Below are 22717 nucleotides of genomic sequence, written 5' to 3'. Positions count from 1 at the left end.
TTTCCCTAAAAGGGGGCAAATAGAAAAAGTCCGGGTGCCAAATGTTCCATATGCTGTCAGATGTATTTGCCATGTCAGCTGGTTTTGCTTAACTTTTTCTTTATCACTGGATGGGTCGGGGCTGGGTGGTAGGGGGAGCTACACAATCCAGATTGCCTGTGATGTCAAAACACCAGGCATCAATAAAAATCTAATTTTTTTTCAGAAATGGCTGCTGAACTTAATTGAATTGAGGTTGACTCTCTAAATCCTTGTCTAGCTCCAGATTCCTCAGTGCTGGGGAATATAGGCTTTGACAGCACAATTCTTTTTGGATGTTTTTCCCATGTTGTGGTGTAGACACACCCCTTGGATGTCCATGGAATTAAGCCTGTCTGCCCTGAGGACAAATACAGAACTCCATCACTTTCTCCTTTACAACAATTTAATTAGATCATTGCAACCTCAGTCCTCCTGACCTGTGGCCCCCTCAGTGCCCACCACCCCATCCAGGAAATTCAGACTCTGGCTTCCATACATGAGCAGCCAGTTCCCTTTCATCCCCTTCTCATGCCTTGTCTGTCCAAGGACCCAGTATTCATCTGTATCCCTCACCACCACTCCCATTGGGGGACAGGACAGATGGAGGGAGAAGAGGGTCAAGCTCTCAGACTGAGAAGGCACTTGGAGGAAGATGCTAGGAAGGGAGGAAAGAGCAGGAGGGACAGTCATTGGGTTCTCAGGACACGGAGAAGCAGCAGTACAGTTGATAGAGTCATCCAAGAAATGGCAATGATTGTTGATCTGGAGATGATCACGGATTGGATGCTATAAGAGATCCATGTGGAGAAGTATGGAACTCGGGCAAAAACGCCAGGGTATAAAGGGATGGAGCATCCTTTGCCCCAGGTCACCACCCCTATCTGGAACCAGGTGTCATTGAATTTGCAGACAAGGGGTCCTCCAGAATCGCCCTGGAAAGAGGAAGGGGAGAATTAGTTAATAATGAGTTGGGGCAGTGGGAAAGCATGAAGCTTGATTCTTGTCATGGGGTCATTGATGAAATTGTGGGGTGAACCTTACAGAGGTTCCTGGGTTTAATCTCCTCATTTTACAGATGATAAACCAAGGCAGAAAAGTTAAATGATTTGCCTAGAGTCACCACAATAATTGTCTGAGGCTAGTTTTGAATCCAGCTTCTCCTGACTCTAAACCCAGTGCTCCATAAGTTCAATTATGTTCATCAAGTTCAATAAAGAACTAACAGTGAATTGGATCTAGAAGAAATATCCAATGAGGCTGAAATCCTCATTCCTACAGTTGTAGGATTTAGTCAGGAGAGATCAGGAGAGATCTTAGACATCAGTCCAACCTCTTCATTTGGCAAATGGGAAAACTGGACCTCAAGTTAAGTATCTTTCCCTAGTGAAACACAAATGCTGAGAATCAGTGTTTGATCCAAGACCTTTGATGTCAGCTCCTATGTTTCTTCATTTTGCCTAGATTTCCACTTGTGAACAACTGTTCCCTTCCCATTCTCTACCCATACCCCATAAGTGCCTTCTACATATCTTTGACCATGACTTTAAGTGGCTCCCTTTTCTTTCATTCAAAGCTCCCATATTCTGATGCCATTTTTTTATCCAGCCCCATCCCCTTTTCCTTCCTTCTATAGACTCCATGTCCTAGCCAGACTGTCTTACCCTTTGTCTTTCCCATCATTCCCTCTTCCTTTCTCTCCAAACCCATCAAACTTCAGCTCAAACATACCTCCTTCAAATAGCTGTCCTTGATGCCCCTATTTGAGATAGTTTTAGATTTCCTCCTAAGACATCTTTGATGCATTTGGTACATATTATGTCTTCTACTTAACTGGAAATCTGCTCCTTCCTCTACTAGACTTTGACTTCCTTCCTTGCAGGAACCACTGGGTAGATCACAGTGTTGTATTTCTGCTTCCCTCCACCTCTCTTCCCAGCAGAGTACACTTTATATTTTAGGCACTTAATACATGACAGATTTATTCATAGTTGGAATAAACCTTGGAATGGAATATTGGAATGAGGTCATCAGATCCAACCATATTAGACTAACCTCTCTTTTTATTCTGGTTTCTTCCATCTTTGTGACTTGGTTCATATGAGGTATTCCATGATTAGAATGGATTTCCCCTCTAGGGTAAAAACTTCTCCATCATTTTACAGAGGGAAAAACTGAAGTTCAGAGAGTTGAATGATTTGCCCAAAGTAAAAAATTACCAGTAAGAGGCAAAATTTGAATCCAGTTCTTTCTGACTCCAATTATAGCAGTCTGTTCACCATGTGTCATGAATACCCATGATTTTCATGAGTTGAAGCTTACCCATCCCACTCACCAGGACTGCTCTGAATCTCTTCCTGCCTTCTGAACTGTCCAACTACATATACCTGCCCAAGGTATATATTTTCTTTTTTTCTTAATTGGCCAGCCCAAACTGAACCTCCTGGTGAACCTGGTCCCTTGTTCCCCTGGGCCAGCTCAGTCCAGCAGCACTTACCTGGCAGGGGCTCTTCATGAGGGACAGGTCAGTAGCACAAATCATGTCTTCTTGGATGAAGAATATGCTCCCATAGAGGATTTGACACAAAAACTGATCCAGAAGAGGAACTTCAGTCTCTTGAAGAATGTCTACCATTGCACCTGGGAGGGTAGTATCATAGAGCTTTAGCATTGGAAGGCACCTTCAGGAGCCTGTAGCCTGATCCTGCTGTTTTCCATTGAGCAACCTAAGGAGCCTTGGAGGGGAAGGGGAGCTGGTCGTGGTCACATAGGAAGTTAGAGGCAAAAACAAGACTCTTTTCTCCACTCTTTCCACCTCTCTTGCAAAATGCTGTTCTGGCCAGGGGTTAACAAGCCCTCTTAATAGATGAGTGACCAGAGAGAGAGAGGTAGGTGATAGAGAGGAACGTGGCCTGGGAGGTAGGAGAGTCAAGAAAAAATAGATTGTAATTTCACCCTTAGGAGCTAGGTGATCACACATTTCCTCACTGGGAAAATGGGAAAAATGATGTCTATAGTACCTATCTGGTAGGGTTATTGGAAGGCAAAAATAATATATGTAAAATGCTTTGCAAATCTTTAAGGCTTACATAAAATACATATTATTATGTTGTTGTAATATATTGTCACATATACGTATTGTTACATATTATTATGATTATGATTAATCACGAGCAAAAAAAAATGTGGGGACTGAAGAAAAGTGTGGAATTTCAAGAGTCTCTAACTGGCTTTGATCCATATGTCACATAAGAGTAGGAACTATACTAGGGTATCTTTGGAAACATCTTATCTTCCTTTATGTTAGTCTCCTTCATTAGAATGGAAGCTTCCTGAGAGCAGGGACAGTCTTGGATAGATTGTTTTTTTTCTATCCACTGCTTACCACAGAGCCTGGGGTATAGTAAATGCTCAATAAATGCTCTATGCAATACAAAACTAGAAGCTTTGGGAGTGAGTACAAGGACTATCTTAGCTCAACTTTCTATTTCCTACAGAATTTAACCCAGTTCCCAGAACAGAGTAGATGCCTAAAATAAATTTTAAGGAATCTCTCTGCCGTCAGTTTCTACCCCTTTAAATTCATCTGGCACATACAGTGCTGAGGAATCTCCCTAAGGCTTCCCTTAGATGCATCTGTGGTGTACTGACAAACCATCGATGATTCTCTATTGTCAACTGAATATTTAGTTTCCCATCATCCCTTTGCAAAAAAAGTGAAGAAATTTACAGAGTACTTTCTTGCCTGTGAGAAATAAAAGTGTAAAATGACAAAGTGCCGTAGTGATTGTATATGTGTTTTTGTGGTAAGTTTGTGTATGTCTGTGTCTGTTGTGTATGTATATGAGCATGTTTATATGTATATATACATACATACACACTTTAAAATTTACATTTCCTCACTGGGAAAATGGGAAAAATGATGTCTATAGTACCTATCTGGTAGGGTTATTTAAAATTTACATACATGCATGTATGTGTATGTGTTGTGCAAGCCACCATTTCCTCATCTGGAAAATGGGGTTAATAATCTTTGCACTAGTTACTCCACGGGTTATTTGTGAGTAAAGTGTTTGGTAATTGCAGGTTATTATGAGGATGCACATGGTCTTATGACAGATGACTAATGACTAACCGATGAATAAATGAAGAGATATAAAGCTAGACAGACAGAAGCATATGTAGATAGGGAAACAGCTTTAGAAGAGATATATGTATGGCTAAATTTATGGATTGGGTACAAAAAGCTATGTATAGACACCCAGAAAACATTGGTAGAATGGGGCTGGCTAGGTTTGCGGATCGAAATGGCTACATGGGAAGAGAGTGATGCCTTCCTGGATCTGACCTTGCCTTCATTTTTGCAAATGTGGACTACAGCATTTGGATAACATGTAACCAATAAAATCTACATGCCCAGGTCTGACTTCCACTAATTTCCATCCCATCTCAATATTCAGAGCAATGCTTAGAATATAGTAGGTGCTTAATAATTGCTCGTTGACCTCTACAGATTCATCTCTCTGCTCTAGTCATATTACTTTCCTTCAATTTTCCAATGTTTCTTTCTCTCTCCTCCTTCCTTTAAGGAACCTTCCTTGGCAGCCTTTCCCTGTCAAAGATCATTCTTGTACAATAGAAGTTATTCACTAATTCTGGACTCAGGGCGCATTATTTCAACTAAGCTTTGTAGAATCACAGAATGTTAGAGATGAAAGGAATCTTATTAAAGGGGGTTAGAATCTGGGGTCCATTTTAAGATTTTTTTTAATTTTGGTAACTATTTCAATATAATTGATTTAACTTTTTTTTAGTGTGGATAACTGATCTCCTTTGTAAACTCGTTTTCTTGAATGCATTTAAGAATATCATGCAAGGAAGGGATCCATGACACCAGTCTACTTACGGGTTCCATGACACAAATGAGGTAAAGACCTCTTGTCTTAAAGAACACAACATGGGATTATGGGAGGGTATTTAAAACACAGAACACCAGTTTTATTGGCTGCAAAGGAAACTGTTGTCCAGCACAGGCTGAACCTAATGACCTGGAGGATTTTCCAACTCTGAGATTTTGTGTTTCCATGAGCATTGAATATCAGAGCTGAAAGTGACCTCAGAGATTGTCAGGTCCACTGCCCTCCAACCTGAATCTCCTGGACATAGCCAACATGAACTCTAATTTTCTTTGAATGTGAAGCACTCATCACTCTACTTTTGCTAGATCTCTTCATCCACAATAACTGCCCCTCTTTTCTCTACATCTCTAAATCTTAAACTGCTTTCAGGACTCAACAATACTTCCACATCTCCCATAGAATCTTTGCTACATATTTAATTCATTCTAATTCAATAAATGTTGATTAAGCAGGCACAATGTATAAGGTCCTATGCTGGTATATAATAATGCATAAGACACCTTTTCCACCCTCAGAAAGTTTTCATATAATTAGAGTCTCAAGAATAAGACTTGAGCCCTAATAAGTGACAGCAGATCACAAGTGGGACAATTTGGTGAAAGAGTGGATAGAGTTTCTAGATGGAAAAAAAGTTTATAATGTCAATTATGTTAGTTAAATAATTAATGAATCATACTAATAGATTTTAATTATGGAACAGATATTCCAAAATGTGTGAGTTTGTGGCTAAGATCTAGAGTGGAAAATTGAAGGGAAAAGAAGAAAAAAGGAGGGAAACCTGTAAGTCTTTCCTGTGCACCCAGCACTGTGCTAAGCAGGTGCTATTATGATTCCCATTTTACAGCTAAGGAAACTGAGGGGGACAGAAGTAAGGGCTTCCAACTGGGACTGGAGAAGAGTATGAGGTAGAACATATCAGCCATTGAGGAATTAATGAGTCCAGGCAGAGCATCAGTTATTGGAGACAGGGCCAAAGAGGGAGGTAGTAGGGAGCTGCAGAAAGTTTTGGAGTGAGGAAGTTAACATGGTCCACCTGTGCCTTAGGATAATTATTTGGACAATTTTGTGGATAATCTTTGGATAGGGAAAGTGAAAGAGATCAGGAATTCCATCTAATGGGGAATTACAGAAGTCTAAACTAGTGGTGAGAAGGGTTTGAAGTAAGATAAAGTGATGCTGGGGGAGGAAGGGATGGAGAAAGACATTTTTTCTGAGGAAAAAAATAATGCACCTCAGCCACAGAACAGGTGGTGAGGAAGAAGGAAATGTTCTCCCCAACAGGCCTCCAGGATAGGTAGTGAGAGGATATAACTCTCCCTAGAAGCACATGCACTCTCCCTCTGGGGCCACCATCCTCATCCTTAAGTCCTGGTCCTATCATGTGGCTCTCAATACTGTGATACCCCTTTCTTCTTCCATAAACTCCCCAGGAAGGGAGGGGGCAGCCTTCTTTGGGGAATAGGCAGTTCCTCTTCCAAGACCTCTGCACAATTGGGGGACCTACTCCACTTGAACTTGAACTCTTCCTACTCCCCCCAAACCCCACAGCTGTGTGGGCCAAAGTAAAAGAATCTGCTTCCTGACCCTGGGGTTTGTGTTGGGGGGGGAGGTGGGGGAACCAGGGTTCAGTGCATTTACCCCCTCGGTGCTTTCTTGTACTCTTCCCAGCCCACCCCCCCAAACTCCGACTTTTATGTCTACCCACCTGATTCTCTCATCTTTCCCCACCCAGTAACCCAGCACGTCTTTGCGGTTTCTAGATTGATGTTAGACTTGGGGAGGCAGACAGGGAAGACGAAGTAAGAGAGTTTCAGAGCCTTGCTCAGCTGCACCAAGGCGATGTCGTTCCCATTTGGGTGAGTGAGCTTGTATTGCGGGTGGATGATCACCTGCTTGATCTCGCGCTTCTGAATGTGCCTGTTGATAGACCTTAGGTCTGTCAGGCCCACATATATTTTGAAGTAGTCCAGCAGATCCAGGGCCCTGGGGAGTTGGGAAGAAAAAGGTACCTGAGTCTGGGGGCGACTCCATGAAGTCCCACCTCCTCCAGGGAGTCTTGCTCTGACTGCTACTAGCCCACCACAGACTATCTTTTCTCTGCCCTTCTATGGCACTAAGACATGGGAGTCACAGCATATACTCTTATAACATTATATCATTATATTACAATATCATATGATAATATTATTATAATGATAACCAAACCCAGCCCATCATAAGCTCTCTCTTTGGGGAGGCAGCATGGATGCTTGGCGGATGGAGTGCCAGTCCCACTGGATTTGGAAGCTGGGATGACCCGGATTCAAATCCTGGTTCGAGTGACCTCAGGCAAATCACAATCTCTGAGACTCAGTTTCCCTATCTGTAAATGTTGGGTTGGATTATTTCTATATGGTCTGTTCAAATTCAAATCTGTGATAATATGATCCTTCCCTTAACTCTACTAGCAAAGCCTGGCATTGATTCAAATGTGTATTGGTGAACTCCTAGAAAAGGCAAAGAATGTGGAGTCAGAAGATGTGAGTTCAAATCTTCCTTCTAATATTGAGTAGCTGCCACCTTGGGCTGGTTTGCTGTTCTAAGTCTGTTTCCTTGCTGTGAGATGCTGTTCTAAGTCTCAGTTTCCTTGCTGTAGGAGGCTGTTCTAAATCTCAGTTTACTTGCCTGTGGGATGCTGTTCTAAGTCTCAGTTTTCCTTGCCTATGGGATGCTGTTCTAAGTCTCAGTTTCCTTGCCTGTGGAATGCTGTTCTAAGTCTCCGTTTCCTTGCCTGTGGGATGCTGTTCTAAATCTCAGTTTCCTTGCCGGTAGGATGCTGTTCTAAGTCTCAGTTTCCTTGCCGGTAGGATGCTGTTCTCTCAGTTCCCTTGCCTGTGGGATGCTGTTCTAAGTCTCCGTTTCCTTGCCTGTGGGATGCTGTTCTAAATCTCAGTTTCCTTGCCGGTAGGATGCTGTTCTAAGTCTCAGTTTCCTTGCCGGTAGGATGCTGTTCTCTCAGTTCCCTTGCCTGTGGGATGCTGTTCTAAGTCTCAGTTCCCTTGCCTGTGGGATGCTGTTCTAAGTCTCAGTTCCCTTGCCTGTGGGATGCTGTTCTAAGTCTCAGTTCCCTTGCCTGTGGGATGCTGTTCTAAGTCTCAGTTCCCTTGCCTGTGGGATGCTGTTCTAAGTCTCAGTTTCCTTGCCGGTAGGATGCTGTTCTAAGTCTCAGTTCCCTTGCCTGTGGGATGCTGTTCTAAGTCTCCGTTTCCTTGCCTGTGGGATGCTGTTCTAAGTCTCAGTTTCCTTGCCGGTAGGATGCTGTTCTAAGTCTCAGTTTCCTTGCCGGTAGGATGCTGTTCTCTCAGTTCCCTTGCCTGTGGGATGCTGTTCTAAGTCTCAGTTCCCTTGCCTGTGGGATGCTGTTCTAAGTCTCAGTTCCCTTGCCTGTGGGATGCTGTTCTAAGTCTCAGTTCCCTTGCCTGTGGGATGCTGTTCTAAGTCTCAGTTTCCTTGCCGGTAGGATGCTGTTCTAAGTCTCAGTTTCCTTGCCGGTAGGATGCTGTTCTCTCAGTTCCCTTGCCTGTGGGATGCTGTTCTCTCAGTTCCCTTGCCTGTGGGATGCTGTTCTAAGTCTCAGTTCCCTTGCCTGTGGGATGCTGTTATAAGTCTCAGTTTCCTTGCCGGTAGGATGCTGTTCTAAGTCTCTGTTTCCTTGCCGGTAGGATGCTGTTCTAAGTCTCTGTTTCCTTGCCGGTAGGATGCTGTTCTCTCAGTTCCCTTGCCTGTGGGATGCTGTTCTAAGTCTCAGTTTCCTTGCCGGTAGGATGCTGTTCTAAGTCTCAGTTTCCTTGCCGATAGGATGCTGTTCTAAGTCTCAGTTTCCTTGCCGGTAGGATGCTGTTCTAAGTCTCATTCCCTTGCCTGTGGGATGCTGTTATAAGTCTCAGTTTCCTTGCCGGTAGGATGCTGTTCTAAGTCTCTGTTTCCTTGCCGGTAGGATGCTGTTCTAAGTCTCTGTTTCCTTGCCGGTAGGATGCTGTTCTCTCAGTTCCCTTGCCTGTGGGATGCTGTTCTAAGTCTCAGTTTCCTTGCCGGTAGGATGCTGTTCTAAGTCTCAGTTTCCTTGCCGGTAGGATGCTTTTCTAAGTCTCAGTTTCCTTGCCTGTGGGATGCTGTTCTAAGTCTCAGTTTACTTGCCTGTGGGATGCTGTTCTAAGTCTCAGTTTCCTTGCCGGTAGGATGCTGTTCTAAGTCTCAGTTCCCTTGCCTGTGGGATGCTGTTCTAAGTCTCAGTTTTCCTTACCTATGGGATGCTGTTCTAAGTCTCAGTTTCCTTGCCTGTGGAATGCTGTTCTAAGTCTCCGTTTCCTTGCCGGTAGGATGCTCTTCTAAGTCTCCGTTTCCTTGCTGGTAGGATGCTGTTCTCTCAGTTCCCTTGCCTGTGGAATGCTGTTCTAAGTCTCCGTTTCCTTGCCTGTGGGATGCTGTTCTAAGTCTCAGTTTCCTTGCCGGTAGGATGCTGTTCTAAGTCTCAGTTTCCTTGCCGGTAGGATGCCGTTCTCTCAGTTCCCTTGCCTGTGGGATGCTGTTCTAAGTCTCAGTTTCCTTGCCGGTAGGATGCTGTTCTAAGTCTCAGTTTCCTTGCCGGTAGGATGCTGTTCTCTCAGTTCCCTTGCCTGTGGGATGCTGTTCTAAGTCTCAGTTTCCTTGCCGGTAGGATGCTGTTCTAAGTCTCAGTTTCCTTGCCGGTAGGATGCTGTTCTAAGTCTCATTCCCTTGCCTGTGGGATGCTGTTCTAAGTCTCAGTTTCCTTGCCGGTAGGATGCTGTTCTAAGGCTCTGTTTCCTTGCCGGTAGGATGCTGTTCTCTCAGTTCCCTTGCCTGTGGGATGCTGTTCTAAGTCTCAGTTTCCTTGCCGGTAGGATGCTGTTCTAAGTCTCAGTTTCCTTGCCGGTAGGATGCTGTTCTAAGTCTCAGTTCCCTTGCCTGTGGGATGCTGTTCTAAGTCTCAGTTTCCTTGCCTGTGGAATGCTGTTCTAAGTCTCCGTTTCCTTGCCTGTGGGATGCTGTTCTAAGTCTCAGTTTCCTTGCCGGTAGGATGCTGTTCTAAGTCTCCGTTTCCTTGCCGGTAGGATGCTGTTCTCTCAGTTCCCTTGCCGGTGGGATGCTGTTCTAAGTCTCAGTTCCCTTGCCTGTGGGATGCTGTTCTAAGTCTCAGTTCCCTTGCTTGTGGGATGCTGTTCTAAGTCTCAGTTCCCTTGCCTGTGGGATGCTGTTCTAAGTCTCAGTTCCCTTGCCTGTGGGATGCTGTTCTAAGTCTCAGTTTCCTTGCCGGTGGGATGCTGTTCTAAGTCTCAGTTTCCTTGCCGGTAGGATGCTGTTCTCTCAGTTCCCTTGCCTGTGGGATGCTGTTCTCTCAGTTCCCTTGCCTGTGGGATGCTGTTCTAAGTCTCAGTTCCCTTGCCTGTGGGATGCTGTTCTAAGTCTCAGTTTCCTTGCCGATAGGATGCTGTTCTAAGTCTCAGTTTCCTTGCCGGTAGGATGCTGTTCTAAGTCTCATTCCCTTGCCTGTGGGATGCTGTTATAAGTCTCAGTTTCCTTGCCGGTAGGATGCTGTTCTAAGTCTCTGTTTCCTTGCCGGTAGGATGCTGTTCTAAGTCTCTGTTTCCTTGCCGGTAGGATGCTGTTCTCTCAGTTCCCTTGCCTGTGGGATGCTGTTCTAAGTCTCAGTTTCCTTGCCAGTAGGATGCTGTTCTAAGTCTCAGTTTCCTTGCCGGTAGGATGCTGTTCTAAGTCTCAGTTTCCTTGCCTGTGGGATGCTGTTCTAAGTCTCAGTTTCCTTGCCGGTAGGATGCTGTTCTAAGTCTCTGTTTCCTTGCCGGTAGGATGCTGTTCTAAGTCTGTTTCCTTGCCGGTAGGATGCTGTTCTCTCAGTTCCCTTGCCTGTGGGATGCTGTTCTAAGTCTCAGTTTCCTTGCCAGTAGGATGCTGTTCTAAGTCTCAGTTTCCTTGCCTGTGGGATGCTGTTCTAAGTCTCAGTTTCCTTGCCTGTGGGATGCTGTTCTAAGTCTCAGTTTCCTTGCCGGTAGGATGCTGTTCTAAGTCTCAGTTCCCTTGCCTGTGGGATGCTGTTCTAAGTCTCAGTTTTCCTTACCTATGGGATGCTGTTCTAAGTCTCAGTTTCCTTGCCTGTGGAATGCTGTTCTAAGTCTCCGTTTCCTTGCCGGTAGGATGCTCTTCTAAGTCTCCGTTTCCTTGCTGGTAGGATGCTGTTCTCTCAGTTCCCTTGCCTGTGGAATGCTGTTCTAAGTCTCCGTTTCCTTGCCTGTGGGATGCTGTTCTAAGTCTCAGTTCCCTTGCCTGTGGGATGCTGTTCTAAGTCTCAGTTTCCTTGCCGGTAGGATGCTGTTCTAAGTCTCAGTTTCCTTGCCGGTAGGATGCTGTTCTCTCAGTTCCCTTGCCTGTGGGATGCTGTTCTCTCAGTTCCCTTGCCTGTGGGATGCTGTTCTAAGTCTCAGTTCCCTTGCCTGTGGGATGCTGTTCTAAGTCTCAGTTTCCTTGCCGATAGGATGCTGTTCTAAGTCTCAGTTTCCTTGCCGGTAGGATGCTGTTCTAAGTCTCATTCCCTTGCCTGTGGGATGCTGTTCTAAGTCTCAGTTTCCTTGCCGGTAGGATGCTGTTCTAAGTCTCTGTTTCCTTGCCGGTAGGATGCTGTTCTCTCAGTTCCCTTGCCTGTGGGATGCTGTTCTAAGTCTCAGTTTCCTTGCCGGTAGGATGCTGTTCTAAGTCTCAGTTCCCTTGCCGGTAGGATGCTGTTCTAAGTCTCAGTTTACTTGCCTGTGGGATGCTGTTCTAAGTCTCAGTTTCCTTGCCGGTAGGATGCTGTTCTAAGTCTCAGTTCCCTTGCCTGTGGGATGCTGTTCTAAGTCTCAGTTTCCTTGCCGGTAGGATGCTGTTCTAAGTCTCAGTTTCCTTGCCGGTAGGATGCTGTTCTAAGTCTCTGTTTCCTTGCCGGTAGGATGCTGTTCTAAGTCTCATTCCCTTGCCTGTGGGATGCTGTTCTAAGTCTCAGTTTCCTTGCCGGTAGGATGCTGTTCTAAGTCTCTGTTTCCTTGCCGGTAGGATGCTGTTCTCTCAGTTCCCTTGCCTGTGGGATGCTGTTCTAAGTCTCAGTTTCCTTGCCGGTAGGATGCTGTTCTAAGTCTCAGTTCCCTTGCCGGTAGGATGCTGTTCTAAGTCTCAGTTTACTTGCCTGTGGGATGCTGTTCTAAGTCTCAGTTTCCTTGCCGGTAGGATGCTGTTCTAAGTCTCAGTTCCCTTGCCTGTGGGATGCTGTTCTAAGTCTCAGTTTCCTTGCCGGTAGGATGCTGTTCTAAGTCTCAGTTTCCTTGCCGGTAGGATGCTGTTCTAAGTCTCAGTTCCCTTGCCTGTGGGATGCTGTTCTAAGTCTCAGTTTCCTTGCCGGTAGGATGCTGTTCTAAGTCTCAGTTTCCTTGCCGGTAGGATGCTGTTCTAAGTTTCAGTTCCCTTGCCTGTGGGATGCTGTTCTAAGTCTCCGTTTCCTTGCCGGTAGGATGCTGTTCTCTCAGTTCCCTTGCCTGTGGGATGCTGTTTGTGCATCTCCAAGAGGTATGTCTGTAGCCATGAACTCCTAAGGCTGCTTATAAGGAGCAAATGTGTTGCAGATGCACAAGTACCCCTTGTAAACATAAGCTGGTCTGTTTGTGAGCTATCTTAAGCTCACTCTTCTCTAGGGTTTTCAGCATGGACAGCAGTTTGTGGGGGCTAATTTCCAGTCATGTGTGACTCCTCAGTTGAACCAGAAAAAGTGAGCACCTATGGAACCTCTTAAAAAAAGCAGAGGCAGTGTTCGCCTGGCTTTGTCCTGACGGTAGTTCTTAAGATGACCAGAAGTAACACAGTGAGGGACAGGATCACCTTTCCTGTCCCGAGGTCATGGGGGACCATGACTCACTCATACAGAACCGAACTCTGTGGACACTTAGCCAAGCTTGGAATTTTTTCTTTCCTGATCTTCATCACCTGACTTCTTCAAGTTACTAAAATCCCACCTCCCACAGGATTTCTCCTCTACTGATTTCCCCTTAACTCTAGAACCTTTGTCTCTTTTACATATTTCCAATTTATGCCTTATGTATCTTGTTTATACATGGTTCTTTGCACATTGACTCTTCTACTAGATTGCAAGCTCCCTGAGGACAGGCACTGTCTTTTACCTCTATCTCGTTGTGTTCATACCTATCCAACTTTCCACTGGGATTTTCTTGGCAAAGATACTGTTTGTCATTTTCTTCTCCAGGAGATTAAGGCAAACAAGGGTTAAATGACTACTGCAAGACCATACAGCCAGTGAGCATTTGATACTGGATTTGAAGTCAGATCTTCCGGACTCTAAGCCAAACTCTATCCACTGAGCCACTGAGTTGTTTTTGGCTGACTCTTAATAAATGCTTATTGACTTACTAACTTAATGTCCAGCATTCTCTAGCCACTACAACACAAATAAAGGGGTCAAATGGCTTGCTTGTGGTCACAGAGTCAGTTGGGGAAGCCAGCTTTTTTATTATCGGTACAAGAATCTTTTCATTCAGAAAACTGGATTTTCTTAAGTTCAGAAAACAAAATGTTTCCTTCTCAGTGAAGCTGGATAGTAGCAAAAATTCCTTCCAGACTATATTTTTAAAATATTTATAGATATTTCCAATTTTTCTATCATCCACACACACAGAAAAATTGGTTCCTCTGCCTTCTTCTTTCCAGAGAGCCAAAGAATAAAAAATTTTGATAAAAATTTTTTTATCAAAACTAATTAACCTATTACTTAATGCTGGCTGAAATGAGAAAGAAGCCAAATATATGTTGGTAATTATACGATAGGCCATAGATCTCCAGCAGACAGAAGGCTGGTAAGGTGACCATTGCTACACAGATAATTTCAACAAGAATCTAAAGTAGGAAACTGAGTATCCGGGGTGAGCAGCACACGAGGTGCCCTCCACTGAGGAAGAGGAGGAGGAGTGTAGAGGGCCAGTATTGAACAATGCCATGAACAGCCAGTGTCTGGTCCAGGGATTACTTCGAGGCCTATTCTCTGTTAGGGAGAACTATATTGGCTCACCATCTCTCTAACAACTGTAAATAGCGTAGCTGTGGTACTCATCATTATCGACACAACTGTAAATGGTTGTGATATTTATCAATAACCAGCAGAAATTATCATACTAGTGTATCTGCCTCAAGGATGTCTTTGATTAATTGGACAGTTAAAGTGCCTTGTTCCTGTCACATGCATTCTCCATCAAGATTATCCTAACTTTACCACGCATGTCTTCGCAGATGCTGCAGAAATCATCTTCCACAGATCTGATCATGCCACTGCCAGCCTTTTGGGGATGTTCAGTAGCAACTAGTGCCTCCTAAAGAAGAGTCCATTTTTTCCTTGGCATTCAAGGAGCACCATTTCTACTTCGCTCCACTCCCCTCCATCTCGGAGGCTGGACAGTTCTGCTCTTGTCATCAGGAGGCAGTGCCTCCCGTGGGTGGCCGAGGGCCGTAATGAATGAATGAATTCCATTCTTCTCTCCCCGCTGACCGTTCCGGACTCTCCTCCCCCTGACTTTGCCCGGGCTGCGCCATGCCTGAAATGCTCTCTCCACCTCTTCACCTGAGGAATTCTCTCATTCTTTACAGTCAACTCAAACGCTGCCTTTTTCCCTCCTCGATCCTGATCCTCGCTGTTGGTAACAACACATTTTCTGTCACATTTTCTCCCTTCCCTGGAGCATTTTTAATACTAAATAATGTAATCCAGTTGTCCATTTTTTATCTAATCTCCCGGCTCAAGACAAAGTCCTTTAAGGACAGAAGCCATCGCTTAACTAGATTTCTGCTTCCTTCTCCAGGAAGGAGCAGACTGAATGAGCTGCGATGGTGGAACAGGAAAATACAAGATGGGTTGATACTGGGAGAAAGGGATGCGCCTGCTCAGTTGTCACCAGGTGCTTTTGGGAGTAGCCACTCCGCAGGTGATCGATCTCTGCAGGTGAGTTCGGCCAGATTGTGGCCTCCTGCCTTCCAGGTCCCCACCCCCACCCCCGCCCCAAGTCCCACGTGACTGAAGCCTCCAGTACTCACTGGTCAAAGCAGTGCGCCGCTGTGAGCACCCAGTGCTTGCTCAGGATGGAGCCTCCGCACGCGTGGTAGCCCCTGAAGAAAAGGGTCACTTGCCACGGCCATTTCCCCTTGAGGGCATCCTGGCCCCCGATGATCTTCCCTTCCGGGAAGGGTCGCCCGCACTCTGGGAAAAGAAAGTCACAGGGTCAGAGCCATGGAGAGAAAATAAATACCAGTGTGTGAGAGAGACAGAGAGCTGCTAGAGAGACAGAGACAGATAGAGACAGAGGGACATGGAATGAGGAGAGACAGAGAGATGATAGAGAGACAGAGACAGAGACAAAGAGACATGGAATGAGGAGAGACAGATGATAGAGAGACAAACAGAGACAAAGAGACATGGAATGAGGAGAGACAGAGAGATGATAGAGAGACAGAGACAGAGACAAAGAGACATGGAATGAGGAGAGACAGATGATAGAGAGACAAACAGAGACAAAGAGACATGGAATGAGGAGAGACAGAGAGATGATAGAGAGACAGAGACAGATAAGAGACAGAGGGACATGGAATGAGGAGAGACAGAGAGATGATAGAGAGACAGAGACAGACAGAGACCGAGAGACATACAAAGAGATGGCAGCGAGTCAGAATGGAGGAGAGAGAGGGGAGAGGAGGAGGAGAGGGCGAAACAGACAGGTTCGGGAATAGAAGCTGAAGGAGAGAATGGATCAGACAGTGGGGGAGGAGGGAAGCAGAGGAAGAGGAGGATGGCAGCAGAGCAGGAGAGCTCTTGTAGAAGAGTGTTCTAGGCCGGAGGGGCCCCGTGGGTGGGTGATCGGCAGGGGGCGCTTTCCCCCCCCTCGAGGGCAGGCTGGGAGAGGGGGCCTCGCACTTCGGGGAGGATTTCAGAAACTGGGTCTCCTACCTGAATTGCTTTTCCAGCAGCCACAGCCTGGGAGAAATAAGAGAGACATGAGCTGTACCGGGAGAGGGGTGGAAGGAGGGGGGGTGGGAAGGCAATGGGGAAGGGTGCGAAATTAGGAGGGGACACAGCGGGAGGTAAGGGTCCAGGTGTCTCTCAGAAACGGCTTCTCTCTGCATGAAGGGGCTCTCAGAGACCCCCCCAAACCACTGAAATCAGAAGCCCTGGACAGAAAGGGAAAGAAATGAGGGAAGCGATGGAGAGGCGGCAGGGCGGGGAGGGGAGAGAAAGAAGATAAGACAGTGGGGACCGCTATGGGGGACCAGATAAAGGGGGAGGTGTCCTGGAGAGGACAGAACCAAGTTACCAGGAAAGGGGGGCTTGTGTGTGGGAGAGTGGTCAGGGAGAGGTGAAAGAGCAGGGAGGAGGGAGATGCCCAGCAAGAGGTCAGGGAGGAGGAGGGGCCAGCCGGAGGTGAGAGGGCTAGGAACAGGGGCCAAGGGGGGGGAGGGGACGGCGGAGGCGAGAGGGCCAGGAGCAGACACCTAGGGGGGGAGGGGAGGGGACGGCGGAGGCGAGAGGGCCAGGAGCAGGGGCCAGGGGGGGAGGGGATGGCGGAGGTGAGAGGGCCAGGAGCAGACAGCTAGAGGGGGGGGGGAGAGGACGGCCGGAGGTGAGAGGGCTAGGAACAGGGGCCAAGGGGGGGAGGGGACGGCGGAGGCGAGAGGGCCAGGAGCAGACACCTAGGGGGGGAGGGGAGGGGATGGCGGAGGCAAGAGGGCCAGGAGCAAACACCTAGGGGGGGAGGGAAGGGGACGGCGGAGGCAAGAGGGCCAGGAGCAGGGGCCAGGGGGGGAGGGGATGGCGGAGGTGAGAGGGCCAGGAGCAGGGGCCAAGGGGGGAGGGGAGGGGACAGCGGAGGTGAGAGGGCCAGGAGCAGGGGCCAAGGGGGGAGGGGAGGGGACGGCGGAGGTGAGAGGGCCAGGAGCAGGGGCCAAGGGGGGGAGGGGAGGGGACGGCGGAGGTGAGAGGGCCAGGAGCAGGGAAGGGGGGGAGGGGACAGCGGAGGTGAGAGGGCCAGGAGCAGGGCCCAAGGGGGGGAGGGGACAGCGGAGGTGAGAGGGCCAGGAGCAGGGAAGGGGGGGAGGGGTCAGCGGAGGTGAGAGGGCTAGGAGCAGACACCTAGGGGGGAGGGGAGGGGACAGCGGAGGTGAGAGGGCCAGGAGCAGGGATCAAGTGGAGCGGGGAGGGGGCCAGGAGGGGAACAGAAGCCTCACTGGGCAGCAGCAGCAGCAGCAGCAGCAGCAGCAGCAAAGGCGGCCCCAACAGGGGGCCCAGGCGTCCCGGGGCTGCCCGCCGCCTCCCCTCCAGAAGGAACCTGGAGGAGCTCATGTCTGTGTGCTGGCCCGCTCCGACCCTCTGCGCTCCTGCTGTGGGGATGTCCAGGCCCCTTGCAGAGGGCGCCCCCTAGGCCTGGCTCTGAGCACAAGCAGGGCTCTCCAGGAGCGCAATCTCGCCATGGCGGGCTCACTGCCTCCCCGGGTTCTAGAAGCCTCCCTAGAAGTCCTTCTATCCCCCCCCACCGAGCCTTCCTCCCCGGCCTCCTACTTCGCTAGGGGTGGGCATGGGGGAGTGGGCTGAGAACAGCCCCCATAAAGCTGGACTTTGGGGAGCCCCCGCAGTGGCAGTGCGAGGGCCCCAGCCCCCTGCAGGAGACTGAGCAGACGTCGCCCCCTGCACTGTAGGAGGAGACCAAAAGGGCTTCATGAGACGGGAGCCTCTGTCAGGCCCCTTTGGGCAGAAGTGGCTGCCCGAGCCCAGCCCAGCATGGCTGGATCACAAGCACCGATGCAGTGTCCTGCCGGAAGGAGGCGCCTCTGTCCGGCAGGGCCTCTCGGATCCCGGCCCCATCTTGGTCAGACTCGCCCCCATCTTGGTCAGACTCGCCGCCATCTTGGGAAAGGGTAGACACAGATCTCTGTCTGTCCCGGGAGGCTCTCCCGAAGGTGGCCCGAGCCTCAGGCTGTGAGACACAGGCATGAGAATGAGGAGGCTGTGAGCCAGGAGGAAGGCAGGTGGCCCACAAGGCCTGGCTGCGGGGAAGAGTAGCTCGGGCCCGCCTGAGGCCCCGCCAACGCGTTCCCTTTATTCCTGAGTAAGGCTGCAGGGAGGGAGCCCAGCATTCCTTTCCCTCTTTCCCCGAGGCCCGGACTCTCCCTCACGTGGCCTGTGTGGAGCAGAGAGCTCATACAAGGCTTCCTTTCCTCGAGGCATTCGAGGTCCGCCATTACAGTACGGACGGCTGGCTGGGCCAGAGGGAGCACGGCGGCAGGCCAGACTGAGCACAGCGGCGGCCCAGATCAGACGGGGCTTTTAGGGACAAGGAGCAACACTAAGAAAACAAGCTCACGGAGTCCAGTCTTGGGCAATATAAGTTGACAAAAGAAATAGTTCAAAATAAGCTATGACTTCCCCACAAGCTAAAAAGGGGAAAGGCCCCGCGGGCATCTGCCTAGAGCTCACTCCGCATCTCCCAGAGACTCATGCCCCATGGGCCCCGGCAAGCTCTGGGTGACAGCTGATCCGCTGTCAGTGCCCGCCTCCCGCGTCCCAGGGGAGCAGCACTTGGGCCAAGCGAGGCTGAGGCCCTTTCTTTGCTCTGGTGCTGGATGAGGTGCGTGGCCCCGTTTTACTGTTACCCCCAAAAGCTCATCACTGAGCCCTTTCTTCTGGACCCTACATTCCAGAAACCACATCAAAGGTCCCTCCAGGAAATGACGTCATCCAACTCTGCCCACAGAGCATCAGACACTGTCTCCTCCCGCCACCTGCAGAGCCCTGATTGCACTGACTGCCACGTTTGGCCAGTGAGCCCCGCTTCCACCGTACCCCCACTGGAATTTCACCAGTTGGTCTGTCAGCACCTATGTGGTGATGTGCCCAGGGAGTCCATCCGGGAATCTTTCGGACCGTCAGCAGCATTCTGGGCGTGGCGAGCCTGAGCTTTGTCCCCTCGCCCTCGTCCACCCCCGTTACTGCCTGCCCACCTGAGCTTTCCGAGCCCCCGAATCCGTCTCTGCTCCGCGGGGAGGGCTCTCCATGCGTCACTGAAGGGCCTCGCCGTGGGGAGGCCCATCGCCATTCCCACCACCACCCCGTTCTCTACATTTGCATCGCTTTATCACAATGGGAGCCACATTGTCACTACTGACTGTACCAAGTGCCGGACTCGGGTCAGTCCTTGGTAGTTCAGGTCCAGAATTTGAAGTAAGGGAGATCTACAGGTCATTTAACAATGATTTACTTAGCCATAGCTTGCAAAGGGTACACAACAAGGGGAATCTCAGGCTGTCCCTCCCCATCCTGAAATCTACCTGGGGAGCAGGGCAGAGTGAGGGGCCTGAGAGTCCCCAGCTCCATTTGGAAGGATCTTTCTATGTCCTTATGTGGCCGACCCTTTCACCTTGGCCTGAGTCTATCAGAAAGTCATTAACTGCAAAGACTGAGCCTCAGCCCTCTGGGCCAATCATATCTTGGGGACAACTTCCTCACCTGCTGAGGAACAGACTAGCTCAGCATAGTGGGAGGCGTGGCAGAAAATTCCAATGCACAAAACATGGCGGGCGTTCATACCTTTGCTCAGGTGTGACCCTATGTCTAGAGTGCCTTCCAATTGTAGAAATCAAAGGTCACCTCCTCCAAGGCTTCCCTGACCTTCCGGATGTATGGCAATCTTCCTCCTGATATTTCCTGTAGCCCCTTTTCTTTGCCCTTCTCTAATGCACTCATCATGAAACACTGTGTAGCACATTTATTAGCACTAATGTTAGCACATTAGCACTACACACATTAGTGGGTAGTTAATAGCATCTCTGTCTCATTCCTCCACCCCAAGCACTAGGTTGTAAATTCTTTGGGAGGAGGGGCCACATCTTAACTAAACACCGTGTCTTCCCCTCTGCCCAGAATATCACTGTGGACACAGGAAAATTAATGTTTTTGTTGCATTATCATTCTCTGTACATACATACAATTCTGGTATAGGCAGGCACTGGGAGTGATTGATGATGGAGGATACCAAGAGGAACTGAGCTGAACCAAAAGGAGAAGGGAGGATGATGTCCTGAAAGTCCGTTTCCTCTCCAGCTGCCAGCCTGGCTTAGGAGAGCCGGGGAATACCTGGTACAACTAGGGCAATGATGCACACAAAGACAATGCACCTGTCAAGTTCTGAGACCCAGAGGCAGAGAGCGAGGCCAGCACAGGAGGCTGTGCGAGTCTGGGTCGTTCTCTGCTGTCGGACTGTAGGGTGCTCTGAGTCACCGTGGCACCCCAGACACTGACCCACAGAGGAAGCTTGTCATAAGTGGAAAACCCTGGAGCAGCTGGAGTCAGAGTGGGATGGGAAGTTGATCCAGGGATGGCCACACGGACTGGGTACATTGGTAATAAGTTACTCTGATCTGTTTCTAGCCTTCTGACTTAGAGTTTAGTAAGAGAGAATGAAAGAAGCATTTATCTTTATTTTCCCCTTTTAATTGCTTTACTTTTTTCTGATTATACATGTACATTTTTTCTTTTTTTTTTTCACTTGATTTTTAAATACACATTTTTTTAAATGAATCATGTTGGGAGAGAAAAAGCAGAACAAAACCATGAGAGGAAAAAAAAGGGGGGGGGAAGTGAACCTAGAATGTGTTGATTTACATTCAATCTCCACAGTTCTCTCTGGATGCAGACGGCATTTTCTATCCAAAGTGTATCGGGATCACTTGGATCACTGAACCACTGAGAAGAAGCAGGAACCTCTGATTTGGGTCTGTCTCCAACCTAAGACATCTTGTTCATGGCCTCCAATATAATCTTCCCAGTGCATGTTTGACTCTATTCCTGACCCAAAGCCTTGACTCTTTTACATCAGCTGAAGCATAAAAAATTCGACTCCAACCCTCCATTTTAAGTCCGTGTGTATCTCTCATTCTTAAATGTCTTTCTTGTAGTTCCTCATTGCCAAAGAATAAAATACAATTTCCTCTGCATCACATTTAATATCTCCACTCTACGACCCCAACTAAGCATTCTGGTCTTATTTCCCCCTTCCTCCTTTTTAAGAACTCAATACTTGGGGGCAGCTAGGTGGCGCAGTGGATAGAGCACCAGCCTTGAATTCAGGAGGACCCGAGTTCAAATCTTATCTCAGACACTTAACACTTCCTAGCTGTGTGACCCTGGGCAAGTCACTTAACCCCAGACTCAAAAAAAAAAACAAAAAAAAAACTCAATAGTCCCCAGTCTCATCCTACCCATATGTATTGGGACAGGTCATTCCCCCAATATCTGAAACACATTTCCTTTCCATCTCCATATATGGAAGCACTTTCTTTTTCTCCTGAGGCACAGCTCCTGCACTTCTCCTTCAGAATGACTCCTGCCCACCAATTTTCTATGAACTTTCCCTTCCCAAATATTCCCAGAACATGTTATCTGGATTTCTCTATTCCCACCATCCCACTATGCTTTGGTTTTTAATCTATATACAAGATTGTGGGTCATACCTTGAAACCTCATTCCAGAAGGGGCATTTTCCACCTTTGTATTCCCAGGATTCAGCAGGAAAACTGGCATAGTAGGCAATGACTTTTACTAATTTAAATTACATGTATTTATATAAAATTATATATTGCCAATGTATATAAATTATAAAATTATAAATATTATGTTATTTTAGAATGTATTATATAAATTATAGCATGTGAATATGAAATATAATTAATTTACATATTAAAATATATAGCTTATGTACATGTATAAAATATATGTATATAGAATGTATATGTATAAATATATTTTGTGTGTTTTGTGTGTTCATGCATTTACATATATACATGTGTACTCATGCTTATATGTATATATGCATGCATACTGTCTCACTAAAGCTCTGTTCTAACCCATGATCAAAGCTTGGAGGTGACTGCAAGGTTACATCAAGGAAACCCAAGTTCTAGAAGCCCCCACAGGTCAAGAAAGGATCTTGGATCCTGGCAACAAATGGGGGTCCCTTGTCATTTCTCCCAAAATCACCTCAGCCAAAGTTGGAGGGGTCTGGAGCTAGACTGACCACTGGGTGATGATTTTTTTGGCCTCATTAACCCTGAAAGCTCATGCAGCAAGTTAAAGAGTGTCTCTGTCATTGGAGAATGGCCGTGACATTAACTTTTCTTGTAGCTGAAGTCAATACAGAGTCAGAGGAGTGTATCTGGAAGGGATTTTGGAGGTCATCCAGCAAAGATCATAGACCAGCAAAGGCCTCAGGGGCCAGATAGTCCAACCCCCTCATTTTACAGATGATGAAACTGAGGTCAGAGAAGCTTGGTGACCTCCAAGGTCATATCCCTAGTATAGAGCTAAGTCAGAATTTGAACCCAGTTTCTCTGCCTCCTGAGCAAGGAACCTTTCCATTTATTCACTTGAATGAGCATAATTAATGCATTAAGTTCTGACTTCCCATTATGAATTGTAAAGATTGTAACCACAGATTATCAAAGAAGAAAAGTGCCTTGGAGTTCATCCAATGCAACCTCCTGCCTATTACAAGGATTAATAATTGCACCAGCCAGTTAATTGATTGGAAAACACACACATACACAACAACAACAACAACAACACAACGATTTGGAAACAAGCAGAAAAAAACAATTCATTCCTGACCTAACTTTAATTTTGTTTAACTTTTTTTGGTGGT

General features: G+C 47.5%; 1 protein-coding gene across 1 annotated transcript; it reads right to left on the bottom strand.

The window, feature by feature from the left end:
* Positions 1–406: 406 nt before the first annotated feature.
* LOC141539133 (serine protease 38-like) lies at positions 407–17472 on the bottom strand. Its single transcript, XM_074261482.1, has 6 exons — positions 17253–17472; positions 15979–16005; positions 15072–15234; positions 6643–6920; positions 2516–2658; positions 407–953 (listed from the first exon to the last, which is right to left on the bottom strand). The coding sequence occupies exons 1-6, from the start codon at positions 17365–17367 to the stop codon at positions 708–710; spliced, it is 972 nt and encodes a 323-aa protein (XP_074117583.1). The 5' UTR covers positions 17368–17472; the 3' UTR covers positions 407–707.
* Between the last annotated feature and the right edge of the window lie 5245 nt (positions 17473–22717).

The sequence above is a fragment of the Sminthopsis crassicaudata genome, chromosome 1, assembly GCF_048593235.1.
Source record: "Sminthopsis crassicaudata isolate SCR6 chromosome 1, ASM4859323v1, whole genome shotgun sequence".
Lineage (NCBI taxonomy): Eukaryota > Metazoa > Chordata > Mammalia > Dasyuromorphia > Dasyuridae > Sminthopsis > Sminthopsis crassicaudata.
Note: the sequence above shows the minus strand (reverse complement) of the source record. Positions and strands in the feature narration are given on the sequence as shown.

Excerpts from the sequence above, each read along its gene's own strand:
- LOC141539133 (XM_074261482.1), bottom strand. The coding sequence starts at position 17,367 with ATGAGCTCCTCCAGGTTCCTTCTGGAGGGGAGGCGGCGGGCAGCCCCG. Across the intron at positions 6,921-15,071 it reads GCGGCGCACTGCTTTGACCA|GGCCCTGGATCTGCTGGACT; the intron begins GTGAGTACTGGA and ends CCAACTCCCCAG. Across the intron at positions 2,659-6,642 it reads GGGAAAGATGAGAGAATCAG|GTGCAATGGTAGACATTCTT; the intron begins GTGGGTAGACAT and ends CTACCCTCCCAG.